General features: G+C 40.9%; 1 protein-coding gene across 3 annotated transcripts in view; it reads right to left on the reverse strand.

The window, feature by feature from the left end:
- SLC43A2 (solute carrier family 43 member 2) overlaps positions 1–23,754 on the reverse strand; it is a 293,798-nt gene that overhangs the window by 197,070 nt on the left and 72,974 nt on the right. For all 3 annotated transcript variants that reach the window (XM_044054351.1, XM_044054352.1, XM_044054350.1), the window contains exons 3-5: positions 11,158–11,362; positions 7,336–7,391; positions 4,548–4,624 (exon numbers count right to left, since the gene is read on the reverse strand). In XM_044054351.1, coding sequence (XP_043910286.1) covers positions 4,548–4,624; positions 7,336–7,391; positions 11,158–11,362 — 338 coding nt within the window. The remainder of the gene's footprint in view (positions 1–4,547; positions 4,625–7,335; positions 7,392–11,157; positions 11,363–23,754) is intronic.

Genomic DNA, 23,754 nt, shown 5'->3' on the forward strand with positions numbered 1-23,754 from the left:
GCAGTGGAGGGTAACCAATATCATAATCCATGCGAAGGACAAGAGATATTAGAAAGGAGTTCCTGATGTAGGGAGGGGGAAGAGGAGTGGACACTCCTAACTGGGGTGGGGTGGAGCTGGGATGAGGGAGCTGGTCTAACTACAACAACCTTTGTGTCAGTAGGGGACGTACAAGTAGAAGCCCAATATCTGCTGACCAGTGAGGTGATGTGTAAGGCAGCAATGGCACCTTTTGCAGTGGCATGGATGCAGCAACATGGCATGAACAGCAGTAGCTCCTACTACTCCTACCATATTCGCTTCCTTGTATACCAAAAATTCCTCATGTTCAGAATATGTTTGCACAAGTGCACATATTCCTGTTGTATACGTATTCTGAATTGTTCTGTCATGTTTGATGCCATTTGAATACTCCACGTGCCTTATCTGCACAGGATTCCTCATTTCCAAATCAATGTGTGGTCATTCGCATGTGCTGCATATTGCACAATTTTCATTTGCACGGCTGCACTATCTATGCCTCTGAATCGCCCGCACACACACGCACTGTGTGCAACCTGTGTTAATCTGTGTAACACTTTGCCCTAAACATCTGTGGATCCCAGCGATAGTCAACTACAGAAGAAGGGACTGTCACTGTACCCTCACTGAAGAAGGAGTATTAAAATCACTTGTGGATTTTTGAATTGGACAGCCTATATTGGATGACTACCTGAAATTCATCATTTGGTGCAGTGTGTGTTTTTTGTGGAGTATTAAAATCATAAGCAAGCACTTTATTCCTGTCTTTGTTTAAACTGTGGCCTAATGGTTAAGCTGTTTGCCATACAAACACAAGGTGCAGGGTTTGAGTCTCACAAAGGATAATTGGCTAGGCTTAAAATCGCTCGCAAGGGCAGTTAGCTTAGTACTAACCTATGAGATGTAGGAGAGATTTAATTAAAACGGTACTTCATTTTTGCAGAAATCTTACAAAAATAACTTTAAAGAACTAAGGGCACTGCATACAGTGGAGCAAAACATATACATGAAAAACTAGAAAATTGGGTTAAACTACACTTGATTTAAAAATAACATATTTTTTTCTTTCTTCAGATAGTAATCCTTGCAAAGGAATATTGCTCTAATTCTACTGTGAAATGCTGACACCAGGGCATTAAAAACTCTCCTGTTTCACTCTAAGGTGAAGGCTGTTGATACGACTGGGAAAACAGTGAGTCAACTTAAAATTGTGTTTGCTGTTAAAGATGTTTTTTGTGTTTTTGTAAGCCCTTTCTGAATAGTGTACTGTGCTAGCATTATTTCTGAATACTGGGATGAGGAAATAAATTATCACAAAGTGGAATGTGGAAAATTATCATCGCTTGATATGCTCAGACTGTGAAAATAATTTAAACCTGGAAATGGTCAGAAAAATCAAATGTGCAAACATACAAAACAGCTAGTCTTCCTCCAAGGTTAAGCTACAAATAAGTTGTACTTCTGCCGCCTGAATATTTTTTATTTTGTTTCTCTTGATAAACTCAATGCAGTGAAACAAATGAACAAACAAGCAAAAGTGTGCTGAACACGCATTAAAATGCTATTGTGGCCAGGAGGAGGCACCAGCAATACTCTGGAAATATGTTTCAAAACCAGGAACATTTTTGAATGACCACTTACATAAGTAAGAAGGGAAAATATTAGCTCTCATTTAGGATTCAAACCCAAGACCTCCAGCTAAGAAGAACCTCTGAACAGACACGTATCGAGTTTCCCCCTCAAGATCACTCAGTATTTCTAATTTAGACTTCAAAAGGAACACAACAGGAATAGGAATCAGACAGGAATTTTTAAACTGTGGTTGTGTTAGTTACAGCAAGGCTCTGTGACATAAAACTTCATTCTACACTTGTTTTAATATTGTAATCTAGACACTGCTGGCTCATTTTACCTAAGAAAATGGAACTCCAGCAATATTCTGCACCTATATTAGCAAGCAACACTATAGAAATATAACCGCAATTGTGACAAAATTGAGATATAATGAAAATGGGGTTCGAATGAAATGAAGATTACACAGACACATGTATATGTGATTTATGTGTATGTATGTCTGCAAAACAAATATATAAATACAGAGACAAAATGCGATAGACATACATAAATATAAATGCAGACACATATGTATATGTGATTTATGTATATGTATGTCTGCAAAACAAATATATAAATACAGAGACAAAAATGTACCGACAGACATACATAAATATAAATACAGACACATATGTATATGTGATGTATGTGTATGCATGTCTGCAAAACAAATATATAAATACAGAGACAAAAATGTACCGATAGACATACATAAATATAAATACAGACACATATGTATATGTGATGTATGTGTATGTATGTCTGCAAAACATATAAATACAGAGACAAAAATGTACCGATAGACATACATAAATATACAGACATATATGTATATGTGATTTATGTGTATGTATGTCTGCAAAACATATAAATACAGAGACAAAAATGTACACATAGATATACATAAATATAAATACAGACACATATATGTATCTAAATATAACTGCCAGGTAACTTAGCCAGAGCTGACGGTAAGACTTCTATGAAGGTCTAAGGTAAAGGCATTTGCAGTGGAACAGCTTCCACACCTGCTATCCAAGATGCATGAAAATTACCTTGTTATGCAAGGTTAAGACACCTAACAAAAATGAAGGACTAGAATGGGCATGTTCCAGATTGATGACTGAAAAAATTGTATGTTAAAACACATCTTCCTTTTGACTTGTATGAATGAAATCCATATAATCTCTTGACCTAAAATTAGAAGTTCAACTAGTAACATGGGATGATGTGGGGTGGTGTAAGGAGGCATCTGGCTAAGTGATGAGCAATGTTTTTCGAAAACTGAATGAAAAATAGTATTAGGTAATTCAAAATGTACATTTCCTTTAGCGACTTAGAAAACAGTGTGTGCGTTCACTGAGATAACTCTGAGAAATGAAAGGACAGTAGGGAGTCGATTATCTGAACTCATTGGGACCTAGGGTAGTTCGGATAATCAAACATACATTGGACCAGATAAAAAAACTCGTAACATCTTGTTTTCTCTGCATGCAGAGAATACATCCTGTGAACAACAAAGAATATTTTTCACACATGCGTGTGCTGCAAGCTCAAAAAACACACATAAATGAATGTGTAATATTAACATATTCAGACTTTATGACTTTGCCTACCCAAAAACTTTGGAAGGCTGCGTTTGGATAACTGATATTTCAGAAAATCGACGTTCGGATAATAGACTCTGCTGTACATGTGAATGTGGCCATGAAGACCATTCTGATTATGTCCTCACACGCATACCTCTCAACCTCTTAGTGCAAGAAATCTGGACAAAGCCTGAAATAAAAGGGGGACAAAGGCCCAAAAATAATAACAATTTTAAATATTGCTCTTATAGAAAGTTGCCAGAACAACAGGTTTGAGTTAGCATGCATATATCTGAAGGATATGAAGTCTGAAACTCAAATGTATGTCATTATTTGTTGACTTCAATCCCCAGATCATCCCAGAGAAAACTACAGATTTTATGATGAGCAGACCAAAAACATGAGGCAAAAATCTGGACATTCTACAAAAATCCGGACAGTTGAGAGGTATGCCTTACAGTTATTGCTCATGACATGCAACTTGTTAGTTAAAAAGTATCAGCATTTAACTAACAAATTGTAAAGTATAGCACCTATCACTGCACTTTTAGGGGAGGGGCAGGGGTGACTTCTCCAGTAAGGCCATGCTTCTCTGAAGTTTCTCGGATGGCTTCAACTACTCCTTGGGTCACGTGCCTCAACTAGGGTGGGAAGTTTCCCTTACTTGGTCTAGAATTTAAATCTAAACTTGTCTAAACAAAACTGCCATGCTCACAGGGATATCCAGGTTTGCAATTGCTTAAAAGATTTGCATGCTCCCCTGTCTGCCCCTTAAAAGTTAAGACATTCTGCAGTAAGACTTACAACAGTACACAAATAATTCCAGAATGTAGGAGGTACAAGTAAATCAGGAGAAAGCAATGGTGTAAAGCTGGATGTCCATCAAGACAGTCCACTGGTAGAAGTACACACACACACACACACACACACACACACACACCTACTTAAGGACAATTTAAAACCCCATTCATCCAGCCCGCCCATGGCTTTAGGCAAGAGGAAGAAACCAGAGACCCTAGCAAAAAAGTCACATGAAGAACATGCAAATTCCACATAGTGCTTCTGATGGAAAGTGAATCCAACAGCCAAGCATTGTGAAGAAGAAATGGTAATTCCTGCACACCTGTTTTCACTTACATCAGTCAACAGGATAATAAGTTATTGAAGTACAAAGTTATGCAACACTAACATGAAGGCACATTGTGTACACAAATAGTACTGGAACAACAATAAGTACAGGTTTCTATATAACACTTTAATATACTGCATATAAAAGCAGCACTCCAATCTGAAAAAAATGTCCTATAAATAACTTCTACTCACTGTGAGTGATGTGAAGGTCATACACATTCCACCAAAACCATTTAAACAGAGGGCAATGAAAATCACCACCGACAAAGCTGGAGAAAGAACCACAGAAAAATATTCATTTTCTGTATAAGCAAGACAAATTATTCTATTCACTTACTTAATTTCATTTTTTCTTTATTTCAGTGCCATCCCCAGCTCATTTATTACTAAATTAAAAGTTAAATAATGGATAAAGTTGTGAGATACGTTGCTTCACAATTCAAATTCTCATGGATTTCAGTAAGATCTGTGAGGGGGTAAAAGTTGCAGACAAGAATAAAATACATAGATACATACATAGACAGATACATATATAAATACAAATATTTCAAGTACAGGCATTAACACCCTTCTAGCCTGCCAATATACCAAAACACTTGTTCCCATAATAAGTGTCCAGGCTGTTCTTAAAAATATCTAAACTAATACTTGCTTTAATGTAGTTTGGTAGTCTGTTCCTGCGCTGTCAGAGAACCAATTAGTACACTTCTCATTCCTAAAGAATCTTCTACATAGGCTGTCTAATGATTCTCTAGTACTTTTTGATAACCCCAAACATTCCCAAAGGTAGTTGCCTCCAAATGCCCTATATACCTGAATAAAAACTTTCATAAATCAACAAGATAAAGTGAACACCTGATGAAAGGCCCACTCAGGAGGTTAAAGACATTATAATGTCTAACAAAAACCATTAGTTGTAAAGCACTTTGCCTACAGTTTTTTCCTTTTTTTTTCTCTCCATCAATCTAACAAGTAAGTCCCATCCCATAATGGCCTATTCAATCCTACATTCTGATGTCATCTGAGGACAAGTAGTGAGACAATTACTTGGGATCACAGCTACCACCTGGTATTGATTATTCCTGAATGCTCCTAAAATTCTTTACTTGTGGTGGTCAGTTGATTACCAACAAAAGGGCCTAAAATGGCCCAGTGTTGTGTGTAAGCCTCCACACACACACACACACACACACACACACACACACACACACACACACACACACACACACACACACACACACACAGTGTTCATCTGTTTGCAAACTAAGACAGCCTTCCTCAGTGGCTTTCTATTGTAAGCTGGATCACCTGGTCTCCACCAGACTGAATCCACAGTGGCCTGTACCTCTTCCCTCTCCCTGAGCAAGCCAGCCTTGACCATTCATACCTTTACTCTAGATGGCTCCTTTGGCACCCATCTTTGCTGATCAATCCTGAATCACTGGGGATGCAATTAGGGCTACGTCTCTGCATCATGGAGATGGCTTTTCAGCCTGCCAGACTGATTCAACCTACCTGCTTCTGAAATCATAATGCTAGTCACTGCTGCTCAGTTCTGTTTTCAGATCCGGTTATAAAGTCCTGCATGCCAGTCTGTATTCACTTAATAAGCGGACTACCTCTCTGACATAAAAAAGTGTATTCATAATAGTAATATGGTAAAACAAAAGTAGTAAAATAACCAGAAATACAGTCTAACTCTGTCAGGAACATAGCAACACCCCTCAAAAAGCATAGAAAATGTTGTTATAAAAAGGTATCAGTTTGCTAAGTAGGTATCCACACTACTGTTGAGTGCATTTTTCAGAATCAATCTGAGCTGCCTGATCAAGTGACTTGTCAATAGGCCTCTTTGTAAGGGGAGACTGACAAAATCACTCAAGACTACATGTCAGTGCTAAAACCAATACAGTAACAATATTTAGTGTTACAGCAGGCATGACTGGGAATATTCATGACAGTGTAGAGGGTAAAAGGCAGCAACTTTTCCCATAAAAGGAACAAATGGTCACAGAAAGGCTTACTGCTGTCAGGCAGTAGGATTAAAAGAATACCAAAAAAGCAATTATACAATGACCCCCCATTAATATTCCAAAACATGTACGCTGATTGGCCAGCATGCCCATTGTAAATCCCACAATATACCAATGGAAAAAGGTCAGTTCGCCGGGACTTTTTTACGTTGGTATAAAGTGCTCAAAACATTTTTTTTTTTTTAACAAAAAGAAAAAGAAAAAATGGAGCAACGGAGACTTTCTTTTCTCCGTTGCTTCCATTTCAAAGCATTGATGTACTGGGTATGCATGGGACGCAAGTCCCATACGCATGCTCAGTACATCAAAACAGGGAAGGAGTGTACCACAACCAGCGGAAGAACAGTAATGCGTCGTTAAACAAAGACATTATTTAAGAAAAGTATTTTTTTCCTTAAATAATGTCAATGTATAATAGCAATAACTGAATATGTGGTTGTGGTATATTGAAGATTTACCCACGGTTGGCTTTATTTAATCACTTGGGCCTCGCCCTCGTGATTAAACCACACCAACCATGGGTAAATCTTCAATATACCACATCATGTCGTCGGTTATTGCTTAAATAAAATCTAGGACATGCTCTTATAATGCTAGATAAATGTGATTGTCCACAAAGTTGTTAGCCATATAAAAGTCCCAGTGTATTGACTGTAAAACATCTACTGGCATGCAAGTCCTCAGTTTCTAAAATGTGGAATTACAAGGAATGTTTCATTTATATCCCCTTGTTTATGCTCAATCACTTTTCACTGTTCCTTCCTGTTCAGTGAAACTTAAGCAATCATTTACTTGCATTATTAACATGCTTGCACAACAACAGAGATTCCCTTTCCATTTGAAGTATGAGCACAAGAAACCACTGTGATGTACTGTGACAAGTGTGTTTCATTTCTTCTGAGGGTGTGGATGCAAGACTTTATTCTTAAACAGACTGGTATACTTACCATTTGGATTGCTGGATGCATATGCTATCATTAAGCAGGATACACCAAAGGATGCACTGAAAAAGAGCAAAAAAATGAATATTATCTAATCTTTTCCAAATTTACCCTCATTTGTCTTTATTTGCTATTACTTATGCTTGGAAGGCCAGTATCGAAACAACAGGATGCAAAAAAAAGGAATAAATAAGAATACCTAACATGTCAAGTAATTATAAATAACTGCAACAAAAATTGTTATAATTAAATATAGTTAAGTATGTTGGCCTTTTAGTTCCTGCATTACAGACTGTACTGTATTCTGCTTCTTACACTACGGAATTTCAGCAAATTTAATGTGAAAACCCCCTCTCTTCATTTAGGATCTTAAGACCTCTTTCTATTGAACATTACTGTCTTCTCAGATAACCAGTTGTTGACAGACTGTTTTCTAAGGCAAGGTGTCATAATATTTTGCTAATATCTAATTCCTATCTGCAACCCCATATCCCCCAATATCAAATACCAATACCTCTCTCACCCTAATTTACCTTCTATATAAAAACAAGTTCTTATTACATAGTGTGAATAATATATACGTTTGTCTCTGTGACTTTTCTTCCTCATGCACAACTCCCTTCCATCTTGATTAATCAGGAATATGTCAAATCAGTAAAGTTAAGTTTGGCGAATGTAAAATGTGTGATTGATATGCAGGGAAACTAACTTCACTGATAGTGGAGTCTGTTTTCTTCTGCTGTCGTGCTTTCAATGTGCAACTGTTTTGTTAAGATGATGTATGGGGGGAGGTTGCCCCCCTGCAAAAAAAAAAAAAATGTTTTCTTATGTTCGCCTAAGGTAGTTTCTGCAGAAGTTTTCAGACTTTGCAACCTTTGACGAGTCAACATGATTCCATTGAATCTTCCATACCTTAGTATTCTGCTCCATCAAGATACGGCCTGCTTACAAGGAAGTGCTTATAATTCTATCCGGGCCATTTGCAAGCTACTTTAATACTTCTCTTGCATATGGATGGCTTTTTTAACATTGTTCTAACCATTAAATGTTATTTATACCTTTTGTACCATGTGTCTGCATTGTGGCTGAAAAGTGTCCTGTGAACAAGTCTATTCACCTCGTAATCAAATCAATAAAAAGAAAATTAATGAATTAAAAACTCAATGTTTCATGTGCTGATACAATGTATGCTTACAACAGTATGGTCTACCATCACTGTTCTCTCTTTGTGGTTATCCTGGGAGGGATGCAAAAGGCAACTGCTCAGTGTAATTGTGTTTTTCCTGTTTGCTTCGTGTTCATAAGCTTTATTTTGTTGACTGCTGGAAATCAGAAGCAGTACCAAATGCAAGCAAATATCTGCAGTGCAGTCAGCATCAACATGTCCCTGATACACCTCATATGACTCCTGCATTGACCTGGGTACGGGAGTCTGGGTTAGGCGAGGAAGGAGGGAATGCTGACAGGTACTGATGTAGGACTATGTTACTCACTGTGGTTTGGGACTGGCTATCACCTGCCCACAGTGCTCATCTCAGGCCCTGTTCCCCAGCTCCAGACTCAGGACATAGGAACTAGTTTAGCCCCCCCCCCCAGAAATGAAATTTTTACAAAGGAAATCTATGAGTGTAGGCTGTTCTTGCATAAAAGTAGACTCATCAGTGACCCACATGAGTCTGTCAGTAATTACAGGAATTGTATTCACTTTCTTTCCAACTTATTTCCTGCTACAACCTCAAACATCTATGACCTTAACTCTTTCATCTTTTCATCCTTTTACCTCTTTGTTCCACAGCATGTATGACTACGACCATGATACTGCCAGTAAGAAAAAAACTGTGGATTTGTCTTACTTTATACAGACTGCGAGAGCAGCTCTCTGATGATGCTGAGATGCAGATCCTGCATGATGCTGAGTGCTGTCATCTTAGCTGGCGGAATCATTCTGGCCTACTTACTACAAAAAATATATTTAATAAATTACACTGCTTATAACAGGACTGCCAAATTGGCTCGAGAGTATGTGAGAACATCCATTATTATGAAGTGCTGGACAGCTAGCCCTCCTGAAGCAAAGTTCCTCCCTAACCCAATTCAAGTTCAACTTGGACAACTGGATGAGAAACTGGAAATTCATCCCTGGTTTGTCACCTGTGTCTCTAATACAGACAAGTAACCTGTAAATGGTTCATCTCCCAGGCCCATGCTTACACTTATCAAGGGCAGCACAACTTGTCAGAGATTTGGGATGCATGGCTAGACTTAAAAAGGCCCTTGTGGTCATTCGTCTGGTAAAAACCTATGAACCTTAAGTCTATCAAGAAACTAAGCTACATCCAGTTACAGGAATCTAAGAAAATATTGCATCTTGAATCCCGCAACCATTTATCAGGACAACCACTTGTAACATTAATTTACAGAAAATGAACCATCTGAAAGGCAGTCATTTGAAGTCTTCAGATCCACACAAACCAAGAGATAAACTCTTCAGAAGGGTTCTGCACATTCTGTGTAAAGTGTTGTCAACTGCTGCCTAAAACTAGTGCCCCAAGTCTATGTTCAGAGATAAAATGAGGAAGATCTGCAAACACTATTACTCTGTTTGTGTGTGTGTCTTGGGTGGGGCCACAAAACCCAAACTGTTAAAAACGTAGCAACCGGTTGCCTAGCCCAACAACTTGTGAAGTCTGTCTATACATACATACAGCCTTAGATTTTCAGTTTACAGTTTCATGTTATCAAATCGATCACTCTGTTCTGTGCATTTTAAGTTGCTTTATCATATTACCTAAGCAAGTTTCAACACGATAATGTTGACACTAATTTAAACCCTTTTAACTCTGCTGATTAATGCATGGATATAGGATAATTAAAAGGATCCTATATTTTTAGGATGCCTCTCTAAACAGGGCATTCACCACTGTCCAAGCACAGTGTATGGCTCACAGTGGACTGGTCATCCCCACATTTGACATTTAAAGGTTAAGATACAGACAATGAATACAGACTCTCAGTGGGATCAAAGAGAAACTTCTGTTAAATATACTAAAGAAAATGTAACTAGTTCAGCGGGATGTCATTGGTTCCATTCTCCAGGGAGTGGACACAAACATAATATCCAGGTATCAGCAACATGACTCTGGGGAACTGAGCACAATAAGGTCATTCAGTTTGCCACCCAAAACTCAGTTCTCTTTCACTGGCATTAAACAGGGAATGATAATGCTCCAGCAAGCCCTGTCAGAGGACATAAGACTGGTGGAAAAGTCACCATGTGTTTTTATTGGAAGATGATCTAGACAACAAGACCACCCCCTGACATACCAATGTGCTGCTTGTGCAAGTGCACAAGTCAGTACAGGCAATGCTGAATTCACTCCTTCATGCTCATGTTTTTTATATGTATGCCTCTGCTCCAAGTCTAAGATCTCAGCTTACTGCTGTTCACATTAATCACAAGTCTAAATGGGAACATGGGACTTTCTGGTCTTGTACAATCTGAAATGGCTTTAGCACAGCTTTTTGGAATGATTCTAGGTTGTACATCTGACTACAGTAATGTAACCTCAGCTTTTTCCTGTACAACTCTCCAGTGTTCAAAAATAACATGAGTACCTACCACTGTATAAGTGACAGGCTTAGCCTTCAGTATCTCATGCCTAGCTGTCAGTTGAAGGCAGGTCTGGACTCTCTTTTTACAGAAGCTTTATAAAAACATCTAAATTGGATAATAATAATATCACAGATTATCACCACTGGGAAAACTGGAAATCCTGTTCATATCATTTTCATGCTTGTGGCCATTCTGTCTCTAATTTTTTCCCTTACCTTCCCACAAGACGGAGCTTGCGAGGGCCGTACTTGTCCATGATTATCCCAAGAGGTAGTGTGATGGCACTGAGGAGAAAGGATCCAACTGTGAATGCCAAATTTAACATCTCTTTTTGTTTGTCGCATACCAGCCAGCCATTCACTCTTATGACTTCTTCTTTGTCAGTTTCATTCAAAGAAAGTGAATCATTTGTAATATTTTCTACACGTAGAAGCATGGAAAGGAAAGGAAAGAAAAGAGCTCTGTTAAGTATGTTTTCATCAGAACAGCCATTAAGTTAAGCTCACCATAAACATAACTTAAAAAAGCGATAACAACGGATAGAGAACTGGGTTATAAAGATGACAGGTAGCTAGGATGTTTCCAAGAGAGAATGCTGTAATGTATTACCACCACAATCCATAGTCAAACTCAAAATTCTCCTAGTAATTTTTCAACATGCAATACTTGCATACATAAATAGAGTAGCCTACAGTTGTATTACAAAACTCATATAATCACATTATTATTGTCAAAATTATGTAATCATTTAACATTTTATACAGTGTGACCGACATTTACTCAAAGTACAGTACATAATGCTACTAAGTTGGGATTTCTTACATTTGGCTAGATACATGCCAAATAAACTTGAGTGTGTGTGAAATGGCATTACTCACATTAAAAAGCTGAACAAAGATCACAAGTAAAATATTTAGGTATTGTTCATTGTTCCCTCCTTCTTCAGCCTTCTATTTTCCCCTAGACATTATTTCCATTTTTCATTTGGTTCACAGTCTTCTTTCTTTTTCTCATCTGCCATGCACTTCCTTCTTCTCACCTACTGTACACTTCCTTCTTCTCAATTACTGTACACTTCCTTCTTCTCAATTACTGTACACTTCCTTCTTCTCAATTACTGTACACTTCCTTCTTCTCAATTACTGTACACTTCCTTCTTCTCAATTACTGTACACTTCCTTCTTCTCAATTACTGTACACTTCCTTCTTCTCAATTACTGTACACTTCCTTCTTCTCAATTACTGTACACTTCCTTCTTCTCACCTACCGTACACTTCCTTCTTCTCACCTACCGTACACTTTCTTCTTCTCACCTACTGTACACTTCCTTCTTCTCATCTACTGTACATTTCCTTTTTCTCATCTACTGTACACTTCCTTCTTCTCACCTACTGTACACTTCCTTCTTCTCACCTGCCATACACTTCCTTCTTCTCAACTGCCGTACACATCCTTCTTCTCACCTGACGTACACTTTACTTGTTGGTTGACTGGCTACATTAAAAACTGTCTGTATATATACTGTACTTGTAGCGTGGGTAATGTCTGAAAAGGTTCTTAAAAGGGCCAAAAAGTACAGTTGTGTACACTTACCATAAATGTAGATGTTCAAGTGTATTCACTGCTGCAGTCATCACATTTGGGTTATCTGCCTGCAGGTAGCGCTCAGCCGGCCTGAATACCAGAGTCTTGGATTCCTGCGTCGGATGCTGTCTCTTCTTTCATGAAGTCAGGTCGTCAGGGTTATAAAACATGCAGCTGACGCCATTACATCAGTTTTTCTTGCCCCAGATATCAGGTGCCCCCACAATGGGAAGCAATTATATGTTATGGTACACCTCCATCAAAAAGCAAATACACCAGAAAACTTAAATACACCAAAGAAGAAGGAAAGGTAGAGCCAAGAGAAGTCAGGGGGCTGGAGGAAGGGTAACCAGGACTGCAACAGTGAATACACTCGAACATCTACATTTATGGTAAGTGTTCACGACTGTACTATGTTCTTCGTGTTTCACTGTTGCAGTCATCACATTTTGGTTGATTCCCAAAGATAAGAAAGGGAGGAGGAGGTTAGAGAGCATTAGGGCCAGCTATTACACCCTGCAAGACTGCAGTGGCAAAACCACCTCTAGATTTAGAAAAAATAGGCATGTGGTAATGCTTGGTGAAGGTATGTACAGAGCTCCAGGTAGCAGCTTCTAGGATGTCCCTGGTAGGGACTCCTCTGACAAAGGCTGCAGAAGTAGTTGCAGCCCTGGTGGAATGCGATCTTATCCACTGTGGGGAAGGTTTTCCATGGTTCTTGTAGCAGAAATAAATGCAATGGGCTATCCATTTAGAAATGTTTACTTTGAAATGGCCTTCCCCTCTGCCCCTGCAGCAAAGCCAGCTAGCAGCTGTTCAGATTTTCTGAGAGGCTTAGTCCTGTCCAAATAAAATCTAAGTTGTCCGTGCACATCCAGAGAGTGCAGTATTCATTTTGTGGATTAGGGAAGAAAGTAGGCAAATGAATGGACTGATTTAGGGCCACACTAGACACCACCTTGGTCATAGAGGAAAGATTGGTCCTGAGGGAAACTCTGTCTGCATGGAAGATAATGAAGGGTTCCATTGCTATGAGGGCCTGGAATTTAGGCACTCTTCTTGCTGAAGTGATGGCTAGAAGGAAGGCTGTTTTCCAAGAAAGGAATTTCAACTCTGCAGTTGCAGCTGGCTCAAAGGGAGGGAGAGTGAGCTTTTCCAATACAAAGTTAAGGTCCCAGGCTGGAGTAGGGGCTCTCCTGGGGAAGTCTTAAATTTTTGGCCCCTCTAAGGAATTGCTTTAGCAAGGGGTGAGAGAAGAGGGGTGGCTCAGTATTATAATGTGCTGAAATGGCTGAGGCATGAATTTTAATTGACGAGAAGGATAGGCCCTTGTGGAGTATTGCTGTTAAGAACTGAAGAATATGAGGTAAGCTGGGCACCGCTGTGCACCTCCCAAGTTTGGTTCCAGGAACAGTATCTTTTCCACTTTTCAGCATAGAATTTTCTAGTACTAGGCCTCCTTGCCTCCAGAATGACATCTAGCACCTGCTTACTGAGGGATGCTATTGGAGAGCTCAAGGAATTAGCCAGGCTGCAAGGTTCATGGTTTGAAGCTAAGGGTGCAAAATCTGGCCCGCCTGCTGGGACAGCAGGGAAGGGGTCTGAGGCAGGTGCCATGGTTCCAGCAGTGTCATACTGTACAAGAGGGGGTACCAGTGCTGCCGTGGCCAGTCTGGTGCAATCAGTATTGTCCTTGGCGTGTCCTGTTTGATCTACAGCATAACCTTCAAGAAGAGAGGCAGAGGGGGAAAGGCATAAACTGAGAGGCTTTCCCAGGTAAAGGACAGTGCATCCACTTTCCAAGCTTGACTGTGGGAAGCCCTTGTGTAGAATTTGTCCAATTGGTAGTTCTGAGGGGAGGCAAACAGGTCTACCCCGGAGTCCCCCATTTGTTCCCCAAGAGGTTGAATATTTTTGGTTCCAGTTTCCATTCCTGTGGGTCCATGAGATTTCTACTTAGGTCATCTGCCAGTGAATTTAACTTGCCTGGCAGGAATTGAGCTTGTAGGTGCACTTGGTAGCTCAAGGCTGTGTTCCACAGAGCCATGGCTAGCCTGCAGAGTGGGTACGAGTGGGTTCCCCCCTGCTTGTTTATGTACCACATAACTGTGGTGTTGTCTGTCTTTACCAATAGTTGTCCTGGAGGAATTCGGTCTTTGAAGGCTGTCAGGGAATTCTGTATAGCTAACATTTCTTTTTGATTGATATGCAGATGCTTCTGTCTCTGGTTCCATTTGCCCTGAATGCACTGCCCTGCCAAGTGAACCCTCCCATGTATAGTCTGATGCGTCTGTTGTTAGGGTTTGGGCGGCAGGGGGTAGAGTGAAAGGGAGCCCCTTGTTGTGGTAGCAGGCCTCTGCCCACCAAAGGAACTCTGTCTTTATACAAGGAGTGATAGGAATCATTGATTCCAGGTCCTGAGAATGTTGACATCATAGGCTTTTTGGATACCATTGTAGTTTCCTCATACGCAGTCTTGCATATGGAATTAGTAGGATGCAAGAGGCCATGAACCCCTGGGCTTGCAGAATTTTCCTTGCAGATAGCTGGGGCATTATGGCCAATAGTTTGAAGTAGGTTGTCAAATAAACTTGTTTCTCTGTAGTGAGGAAAGCCATCTGGGAAGTTGTGTTCAAGCTTGCTCCCAGGAATACAATCTGTTGGCAGGGTACTAAGTGAGATTTATTTTTGTTTATGGTGTACCCAGTGAGGTTAGAAGTTTCTTTACGAATGCCAGATGTTTTAATAGCAAGTCCTGGCTTTCTGCCTGAATCAGACAATCGTCCAAGTATGGGTATATTTGAATATTTCTCTGCCTGCAAAATGCAATGGCTGGAGCTAGACACTTTGTGAATACCCTGGGCGCAGTAGATAAGCCAAAGGGAAGTGCAGAGAACTGATAGTGCATGGAGCCTGCCCTGAAGCATAGGTATTTCCTGCAAGATTCCCTTATTGGAATGTGCAGGTAAGCTTCCTTTAAGTCTAAGGTTGCCAACCAGCATCTTTGCCTAGCATAGGAAGAAGCTGTTGAAGTGTTAGCATTTTGAATTTTGGGATTACTAGAAAGGTGTTTAGAATAGAGAGGTCCAGGATAGGACGCCAGGAGCTGTCTTTTCTGGGTACCAGGAAGAGTCTTGAATAAAAACCTTGTCCCCTTTGTTCTGCTGGGACAGGTTGAATAGCCCTGAGACTTAGAAAAGAGAGAACCTGCTGTTGGGCCTCTGCCCACTGACTTGGATGTAGGTCTGGCCTACCGTTTGGGGTTGGTAGGGTGTGGAAGTGGAATCTGTATCCTTGGGAAACTATATTCAAAACTCATTTGTCCTGGGTAATGAGTTCCCAGTTTTTTGCATGCAGGGCGAGCTTTCCTCCTACGGGAGCAGGCAGTTGAGCAGGGCTTGGAAGGGTTAAGGTTAAGTCATTGTGCCATTTTTCTGTAGGGGGGTGGCTTACTACTCCCTACTTTGGAAGTGGGAGGCCCCCACTGCTAAGGCCTGTGCGCAGGCTGAGACTGTAACCTAGGTGGTCTGCTGTTCCTGGGTTTGAACTGAGAAGGTCTGGAAGAGACTGGAAAGGACCAATTCTTTGAAGGTCAATGCCTTCTAAATCTGGGAGGCTGTACTTGTAGGAAATCTTTAACAGTTTACATAGATTTAGCTTTTTCCTCCATCCTCTTGAGGACTTCTTCTGCTTTGTTGCCAAACAGGTGGTCTTGGTTTAAGGGAGCATACAGTATTTAGCATTAACATGATATGGCAAGTTTTGCTCCTTAAGCCAAGCATGCCTTCTAAGTACAGACCCAGTGACAGCAGCCCTGCAAGATGCTGCTAAAGAGTCAAAACCACATTGCAAAGTATGTTTACCAACATGTTCTGCAGAATGCATTAAATCCTGTAATTCTTTGTGTTCAGCACAGTCAGGAATCAACATCATTTTCTGTTTAAGTAGTCCCATAATATGCTGCTGGAACTTTAACATATGAAACTGACAATTTAAAGCCCTAATGGCCCAATTAGCAGAAGTGTATACCTTCTTACCCCATCTGTCCAAGGTTCTATATCAGAAGGGGTAGGATTTTTGGCAGCAGTAACCTTAATGCCCTTTGGTCCTTGGGAAATGGTCTCTGGATCTGCAGTAGGATTCATGAAGAGGAACTTGTTAGAGTCAGGTACTCTGTAATACCTGTCAGGTTTTCTGGGAGCTGGAGGTAAAGTGTCTGCGGAAGGGCTAGACTCCAAGAAAGCATCATCTACAATGTCCAGAACAGGACAGATAGCTAAATGCCTGTGATGAGGAAGAAGTAAGAATTCCCTAAGCCTCTTTTAGAAGTCAAGAGTAATCCTGGTTTTCCCAGCGAAAATGCTCCCTAAGAGTGTGCAAGGTTTCACCAAAAGAAAAATCTTCTGGAGGTGAAGCAGAGGGAATGGAATCCTCTGCATCAGAATCCTCATAGGTAGATAAGGGCAAATCCTGGTAATCAGAAGGAACAGATATATCAGATTCCTGATCAGAAGAATCAGAAGGAAAATCAGATCTAGGTCTCTTAGAGGGGGAAGGCTGGCTTCCCCTAATTAAGGTAATAAGGTCTTCAGCCATTCTAAGCATTTGATTTTTATGCATATGGGCCTGAGCATTCGGTTTGGACGTCGGTTTTCTAGGCGTGGTGCGAGTTTTAGGCCTGGATGAAGAAGATGGCGTTGGTGTAAAATGCAAGTCTGTTGGCCTGAATACACCCTCTGAAGCTGGTGCCTGCACAGCAGCTTTGGACCCATCCAAGATAGAGACATCCGCAGGTTCCAAAGTCGAAGAAGCATCTCGAATGGGTCTCAGTAGAGGCCTGAGAATCTGAGGTAGCAGATATCAGGGGCTGCGAAAGCGCCTCGCTGAGTACCGGCGGACTGGCGACTAACTTAACGGAAGTGTCGTCGGCAGTTTTGGACCTGTGTGGTCTGTCTCTGTCTTTATCTTTACTTTTTTTGGAAGATCGGTAGTCGGATGGCTTAACAAAGCCATTTCAGAGTACTGATACCGAGTACCAAAATAATTTGCTGCAAAGATAGACCGACGACGAATAGTTCAGGGGTTGAACAAGGCACAATACCGACAGCGAGGGACGTCGTGGTCTGGACCTAAACAAGGAATGCAGTACGAATGAAAATCTTTATGAGGTATTTACTTTCCACGGGTAAGACAATTATTAACTTTTACTGACATCAGTTGGAGCAAGAAAAAAGATCCCCAACGGGGTACTTAATTTTTTTTTTGAAGACTTCGGTTCTAAAACGAAAATTTCAGGAGTAGGCCGACCGGCACTTGCCAGCTGCTTCGGCTTCGGGCACCACACAACAAGAAAGACTGATGTAATGGCGTCAGCTGCATGTTTTATACCCCTGACGACCTGACATCATGGAAGAAGAGACAGTATCCAACACAGGAATCCAAGACTCTGGTATTCAGGCTGGCTGAGGGCTACCTGCAGGCAGATAACCCAAATGTGATGACTGCAACAGTGAAACACGAAGAGCATCATATTTTTTAACAAATAAAGTGAATTAAATTAAATTCCACTCTTCTGCTCAGAGGCACCACTTTACATACTTGGGTACAGAATGACATTCAGTGGCCAGATTGACAGAATCTAAAGTGGTCAAGACACTTGAGCAAATCATTAAAGACAGCACACAGTGAAGACATTTGACCTCCACTCTTCGGACACGGAAGTAAGTGTGTAACCAGATGGAATGGTGAGTGACAGCTGATACTCATTAAGTGGGCTCCCCTTGTGTGGGACAAAAAAGTAATTTGGCTACTCAGATGTGGGTTACCATGTGTTGCAGCAAGGGTTAGTAGCAGGCCGGCTTATCACAGTGTGGTCAAGTGCTAATATAACCCTAATTCTCTCCTCAGATAAAAACATGTAGTGAAACACTAAACTCCCATGTGAGGCACTGTGAGCACTCTTCATCTCTCAGCTTAGTCTGCAGATGACATCTACATGGGTCTTCTACAGATGAACCTTTGACCTTTTGCTCAGCCTAACCTTCACCCCTGAATGAATAATTATCAAGGTGGTGTGGGTGGTCACCCTACCTTTTGGTAGGAGGAAAGCTTGCCATGTTTGACACAGGGATGAGGAATCAATGTCTAAGTCAACTTTAGAATGCTTAGAAAAAGGTAAGAAAACTTCTGCAAAGAGCTGTAAAGGCTAAATGGCTTATTGGGAACTGAATGCCTAGCATTTTAGTGCATTCAGGCTGCAAAAATGGCATCCTTGTATACTTCAACTGGAGGAAAAACAAGACTCTTCTTCCTCTGCCCCCACACAGACAGTGAGTCTCCTTTGGACAGAATAAAGAAGACAAAGCCAGTTCATGGAGGACTTCATGAACCATAAAGTCTTCCCAAAGGGGAAGAAATGAAGAGAAGGTCTTGTTATCCTATTCATCTCTGAGGGAGGAACCTTGACACCTTCAATTCTTCCATAAAAGTTGGCTCAGAATAGGATGGAAAGGACTTCTGGCAGATAACACGTGATGTCAAAGACCTGTAGCATGGATGCTATGCCTACCACATAGCTAGGGGAGTAGCAAAAGGAACCATATGCAACACATGCTAGAAAAAGGACTGATGATTGACCCGTATGCACTTAAGCTGATATAGGCACTGAAGAGTACTGTTGGATGGTGCTATCTCACCTCTGCTTAGCTACTCCTCTCAAGCACTGGACAGACAAAAGAGGTCTCAGGTCAAGAGGAGGCAAACAGCGAGTGGTCTCCACTGAGTGTTGCCATTCTGTATTCAGGGAGGTAGGTCTCAGGATCCTCTAACTGATGCCTGAGGGTTGCTGTACTGAAGCATCCTGTTCTTAACCAAGGCAAAGCAAGCAGCTCTTATGGTAGTTCTGGTTGTAATCTGGTGATTGATGGAATACTAAAGGTCTACACTTCTTAGCCATTTGAAGCTGTAACTTTCCAATGGCACACATTAGGTTGAGAGCTGCAATGTTCAATTGATTAGAAAGGGCTAAACGTCCTAAGACTAAATGTATCAACTCATGCTGGTAGACAGATATTCTGGCATGTTGTCAACAAGGGCTGCATTCTCCAAGCACAGAAACTCAAGTTTAACGGAAGAACTAGTAGCTGAAACACCATCTGAAAGGCCATCCACACGCCCATCAACTGCTTAAACATCGCACAAAAGACCACTCAAGTCCATCAACTGCAACAAGCCCTTGAAGAAAGAATTTATGCTTCTAATTTGAATATGTTTGAACAGGTCATTTACTGAAAATGCTACAACAATTCTTTGGTCACAGAGGGTAATTTTTATTATTTTCCAATTTAAACACCAACTCACAAAATACTATATATACATTTCCTAAATAAATTTAGAGAGAATGAATTTACAGCAACAAGAACATGTAAAGTTCTGAGAAAATAAACAATAATTAAATCATAAAAAAAAGTTTCTTTAAAGAGAAATTGGAAATTATATAACAAATTTCAACAGTTCCAAACAATAAGAAAGACTGCAGCATGTAACAATAATCTTTGTGATATTCAACATGACTGGTACCCAGTTCGACAATCATCCCCTTGAAAGAATGGCAAAGGTGTTGCCAAAATTGATAGATCTGGATCAATGTGGTTTTGTGGAGGGGAGGCAACTATTTGACAACATTAATAAAACAATGATGATCCAGAGGGAAGCACAGTATAAGAAAATACCTCTGTAGTTGGTAGGTCTTGATTCAGAGAAAGCACTCGATGAGCAAGCTGAGATTTTATGATTAGGGGAATGGAGGCATTTGTAGTTCCTGATACAACAGCAAGGTTAATTAGAAAGATATACAAAGGATGGGTGGCAAAAATCAAACTGGGAGTTCCTGTCTGATAAGTTGTGTCTGAACAGTGGAACCAGACAGGGATGTCCTCTTTCCCCTTTGCTATTTGCAATATATTTAAAAGCACTGCAAAGAAAATAAGGGACTCAGATACAACTAGTATGGTATTCGAGAAAAGTTGGCTTTATTTGTAGATATTTTTACCTGACAGAATCAGAAAAGGGCAACCTCAGTGTTGTGGAATATTCTAGACAGTTCTGTTTTTTTTTTTTGGGGGGGGGGGTATAAAATTAATGAAGATAAAACAAAGACTATACCTGTAAATTATATACCCACACATGAAAGTACAGTTTTGTACCTACCATAAATGTAGATGTTCGAAGATCCACATTGCTGCAGTCCTTACATATGGGTAGTCCGCTGTCCTCGGTCGGCCCGAATACCAAAGTATTAGGCTGACGTCGGTCATGGGCACTCAGATCTGACATCAGAGCGTCAGGGTATAAAAGCGCATGACCGACGTCATATCCTCAGTCTTTTCTTGCCCCAGATGTCAGAAGGCCCTAAAAAGAAAGGCCACAGCCCAAAAACAGGATACCTCCCAAAAACAACCATCACCCAAACCATATAACCATGCCAAACTACAGAGGGGAAGGAGGGAGGGTATTGACTGCAGCAATGTGGATCTTGAACATCTACATTTATGGTAGGTACAAAACTGTACTATGTTCTTCATCTCACATTGCTGCAGTCCTTACATATGGGTAGAATCCCAAAGCAGAGGTAAAGGGAGGATGGCAAAATCATAAAGCATTAGGGGCTGCTAAAATGCCCTGTAAAATTGCAGTGGCAAATCCAGCCCTAGACTTAGAATAAAGAGGAAGGTGGTAATGCTTGGAAAAAGTATGTACTGAACTCCAAGTGGCTGCTTCCAAAATATCTTTTGTAGCTACCCCCCTTAGAAAGGCAGTAGAAGTGGCAGTAGCTCTAGTGGAATGAGGTCTGATTCCAGCCGGAATCTCCTTACCATGATGGGAATAACAGAAAGAAATACAAAACCCAATCCATTTAGAAATAGTTTGTTTTGAAACAGGTTTTCCCTGAGAACCCAAAGCAAAAGAAACAAACAACTGCTGAGACTGCCTGAACCCCTTGGTTCTGCTCAAATAATAACGTAACTGCCTGTGAATATCCAAAGTATGCAAAATCTTCTCCCTTTATTTTGAGGGTTTGCATAAAAAGTAGGCAAATGAATAGTTTGGTTCAAGGCCACACTAGAAACCACTTTAGGCATAAAGGAAGGATTAGTACGCAAAGATATCCTATCCTTATGAAAAATCAGGAAAGGTTCCACTGCCATAAGGGCCTGTAATTCAGAAACCCTTCTTGCAGAGGTAATGGCCAACAAAAAAGCAGTCTTCCATGATAAATACTTTAACTCGGCAGTAGCTGCAGGCTCAAAAGGTTGTAGAGTAAGCTTTTCCAACACAAAATTGAGATCCCAAGCAGGAGTAGGAGCTCTACGTGGGGGTCTTATGTTCTTTGCCCCTCTAAGAAATTGCTTAAACAAAGGATGGGAAAATAAAGGAGGGTCACAGTCATAGTGAGCAGAAATGGCTGCAACATGAACCTTTATTGAGGAGAAAGACAAACCCTTGTCCAATAACTCAGTAAGATATTGAAGAGAAACACTTAAATCAGGCTTGGAAACATCAAAGTCCTTCGCTTTGCTCCAAAGAAAAAATCTCCTCCATTTATCAGCGTAAACTTTCCTTGTACTAGGCCTTCTGGCCTCCAAAATAACATTCAAAACTTGTTGTGGAAGCTGAGACCCTCCAGGGTCTAAAACAGAATATGCCAGGCTGTGAGATGCAGAGACTGAATCTTGACATTGAGGAAGTGATTGCCCTCCTGAGACAAAAGATGCGGAATCAAAGGCAGAAGCCATGGAGGCTCCTGCCAAACTCCTCAGTAGTGGGTACCAGTGCTGTCGAGGCCAATCCGCGCTATCAGAATCATGGATGGCTTGTCTATTCTGGCCTTCAGGAGTACCTTGGGAATGAGAGGCAGAGGTGGAAAGGCATAGACATGAAGATTGCTCCAACTGAATGATAGAGCATCCACCTTCCAAGCTGTGGGATGAAACATTTTGTGCAAAACTTTGGCAACTGGTAATTTAGTGGAGAAGCGAACAGATCTATGTCTGGAGTCCCCATAACACTGTCAACTTTTGAAACACATGAGGATCCAGTTTCCACTCGTGAGGATCCACAATTTGTCTGCTCAACACATCCGCTAAGGAGTTCTGTGCTCCTGGTAGAAACCTTGCCTGAAGATTGAGGTGTAAACTGAGAGCAGTCTCCCACAAAATCATCGCTTGCCTGCAAAGAGGGTACGAATGGGTTCCCCTTGCTTGTTGATGTACCACATGACAGTAGTGTTGTCTGTTTGAATCAACACCTGTCCTGGGTGAAGTAAATCCTTGAAAGCCATCAATGCAAATTGGACTGCTAACATCTCCTTCAAGTTGATATGCAAATGCTGAAGTCTGACAGGCCACGTGTCTTGCACCCATTTTCCATTGAGGTGTGCTCCCAAGCCTTGTCCGAGGCATCTGTCGTTAGAATCTGACTCGCCTCTGGTCGGGTCACAGAGAGTCCCTTGTTTAGGTGACATTCCTGAGCCCACCACAAAAATTCTTTCTGAATGCAAGGTATTATCTGAATGACAGTGTCTAGATCTTGGCAGTGTTGTGTCCATACATTTTGAGATACCATTGAAGCTTCCTCATATGCAGTTTGGCATTGGGAAGCACCAGAATACAAGATGCCATGAACCCCAAGGCTTGAAGGACTGTCCTTGCAGTCAGCCTGGACTGTAGAGACATTTGATGGAAATAAAGAGAAAGGCTTCTTTGTTTGTCCGGGGTCAAAAAGGCCATCTGGGAAGCTGTATTCAGTCTCACACCCAGAAAGCACATGTCCTGAGAGGGTACTAGACTGGACTTTGTTTCGTTCACAGAATACCCTAGGCATCTTAACACTACCATCACATACTGTAGATGATGCAGAAGTTTGTCTTTGTGTTGTGCAATAATCTGGCAATCGTCCAAATAAGGATAAATCTGTATTCCTTTTAACCTGAAAAAGGCTATCACTGGAGCCAGAACCTTTGTGAACACTCTGGGCGCAGTAGATAAGCCAAAGGGCAATGCAGAGAACTGATAATGTAAATTTCCAGCCCGAAAACGCAGGTACCTCCTGCAACTGGGCCTGATAGGAACATGAATATAAGCCTCTTTGAGATCCAGAGTTACCATCCAGTGATCTTTTCCCAACAGAGGTAAAAGCTGTTGTAACGTCAGCATTTTGAACTTTGGAA

The sequence above is a fragment of the Protopterus annectens genome, chromosome 13.part0, assembly GCF_019279795.1.
Source record: "Protopterus annectens isolate FY-2018-M chromosome 13.part0, PAN1.0, whole genome shotgun sequence".
Lineage (NCBI taxonomy): Eukaryota > Metazoa > Chordata > Ceratodontiformes > Protopteridae > Protopterus > Protopterus annectens.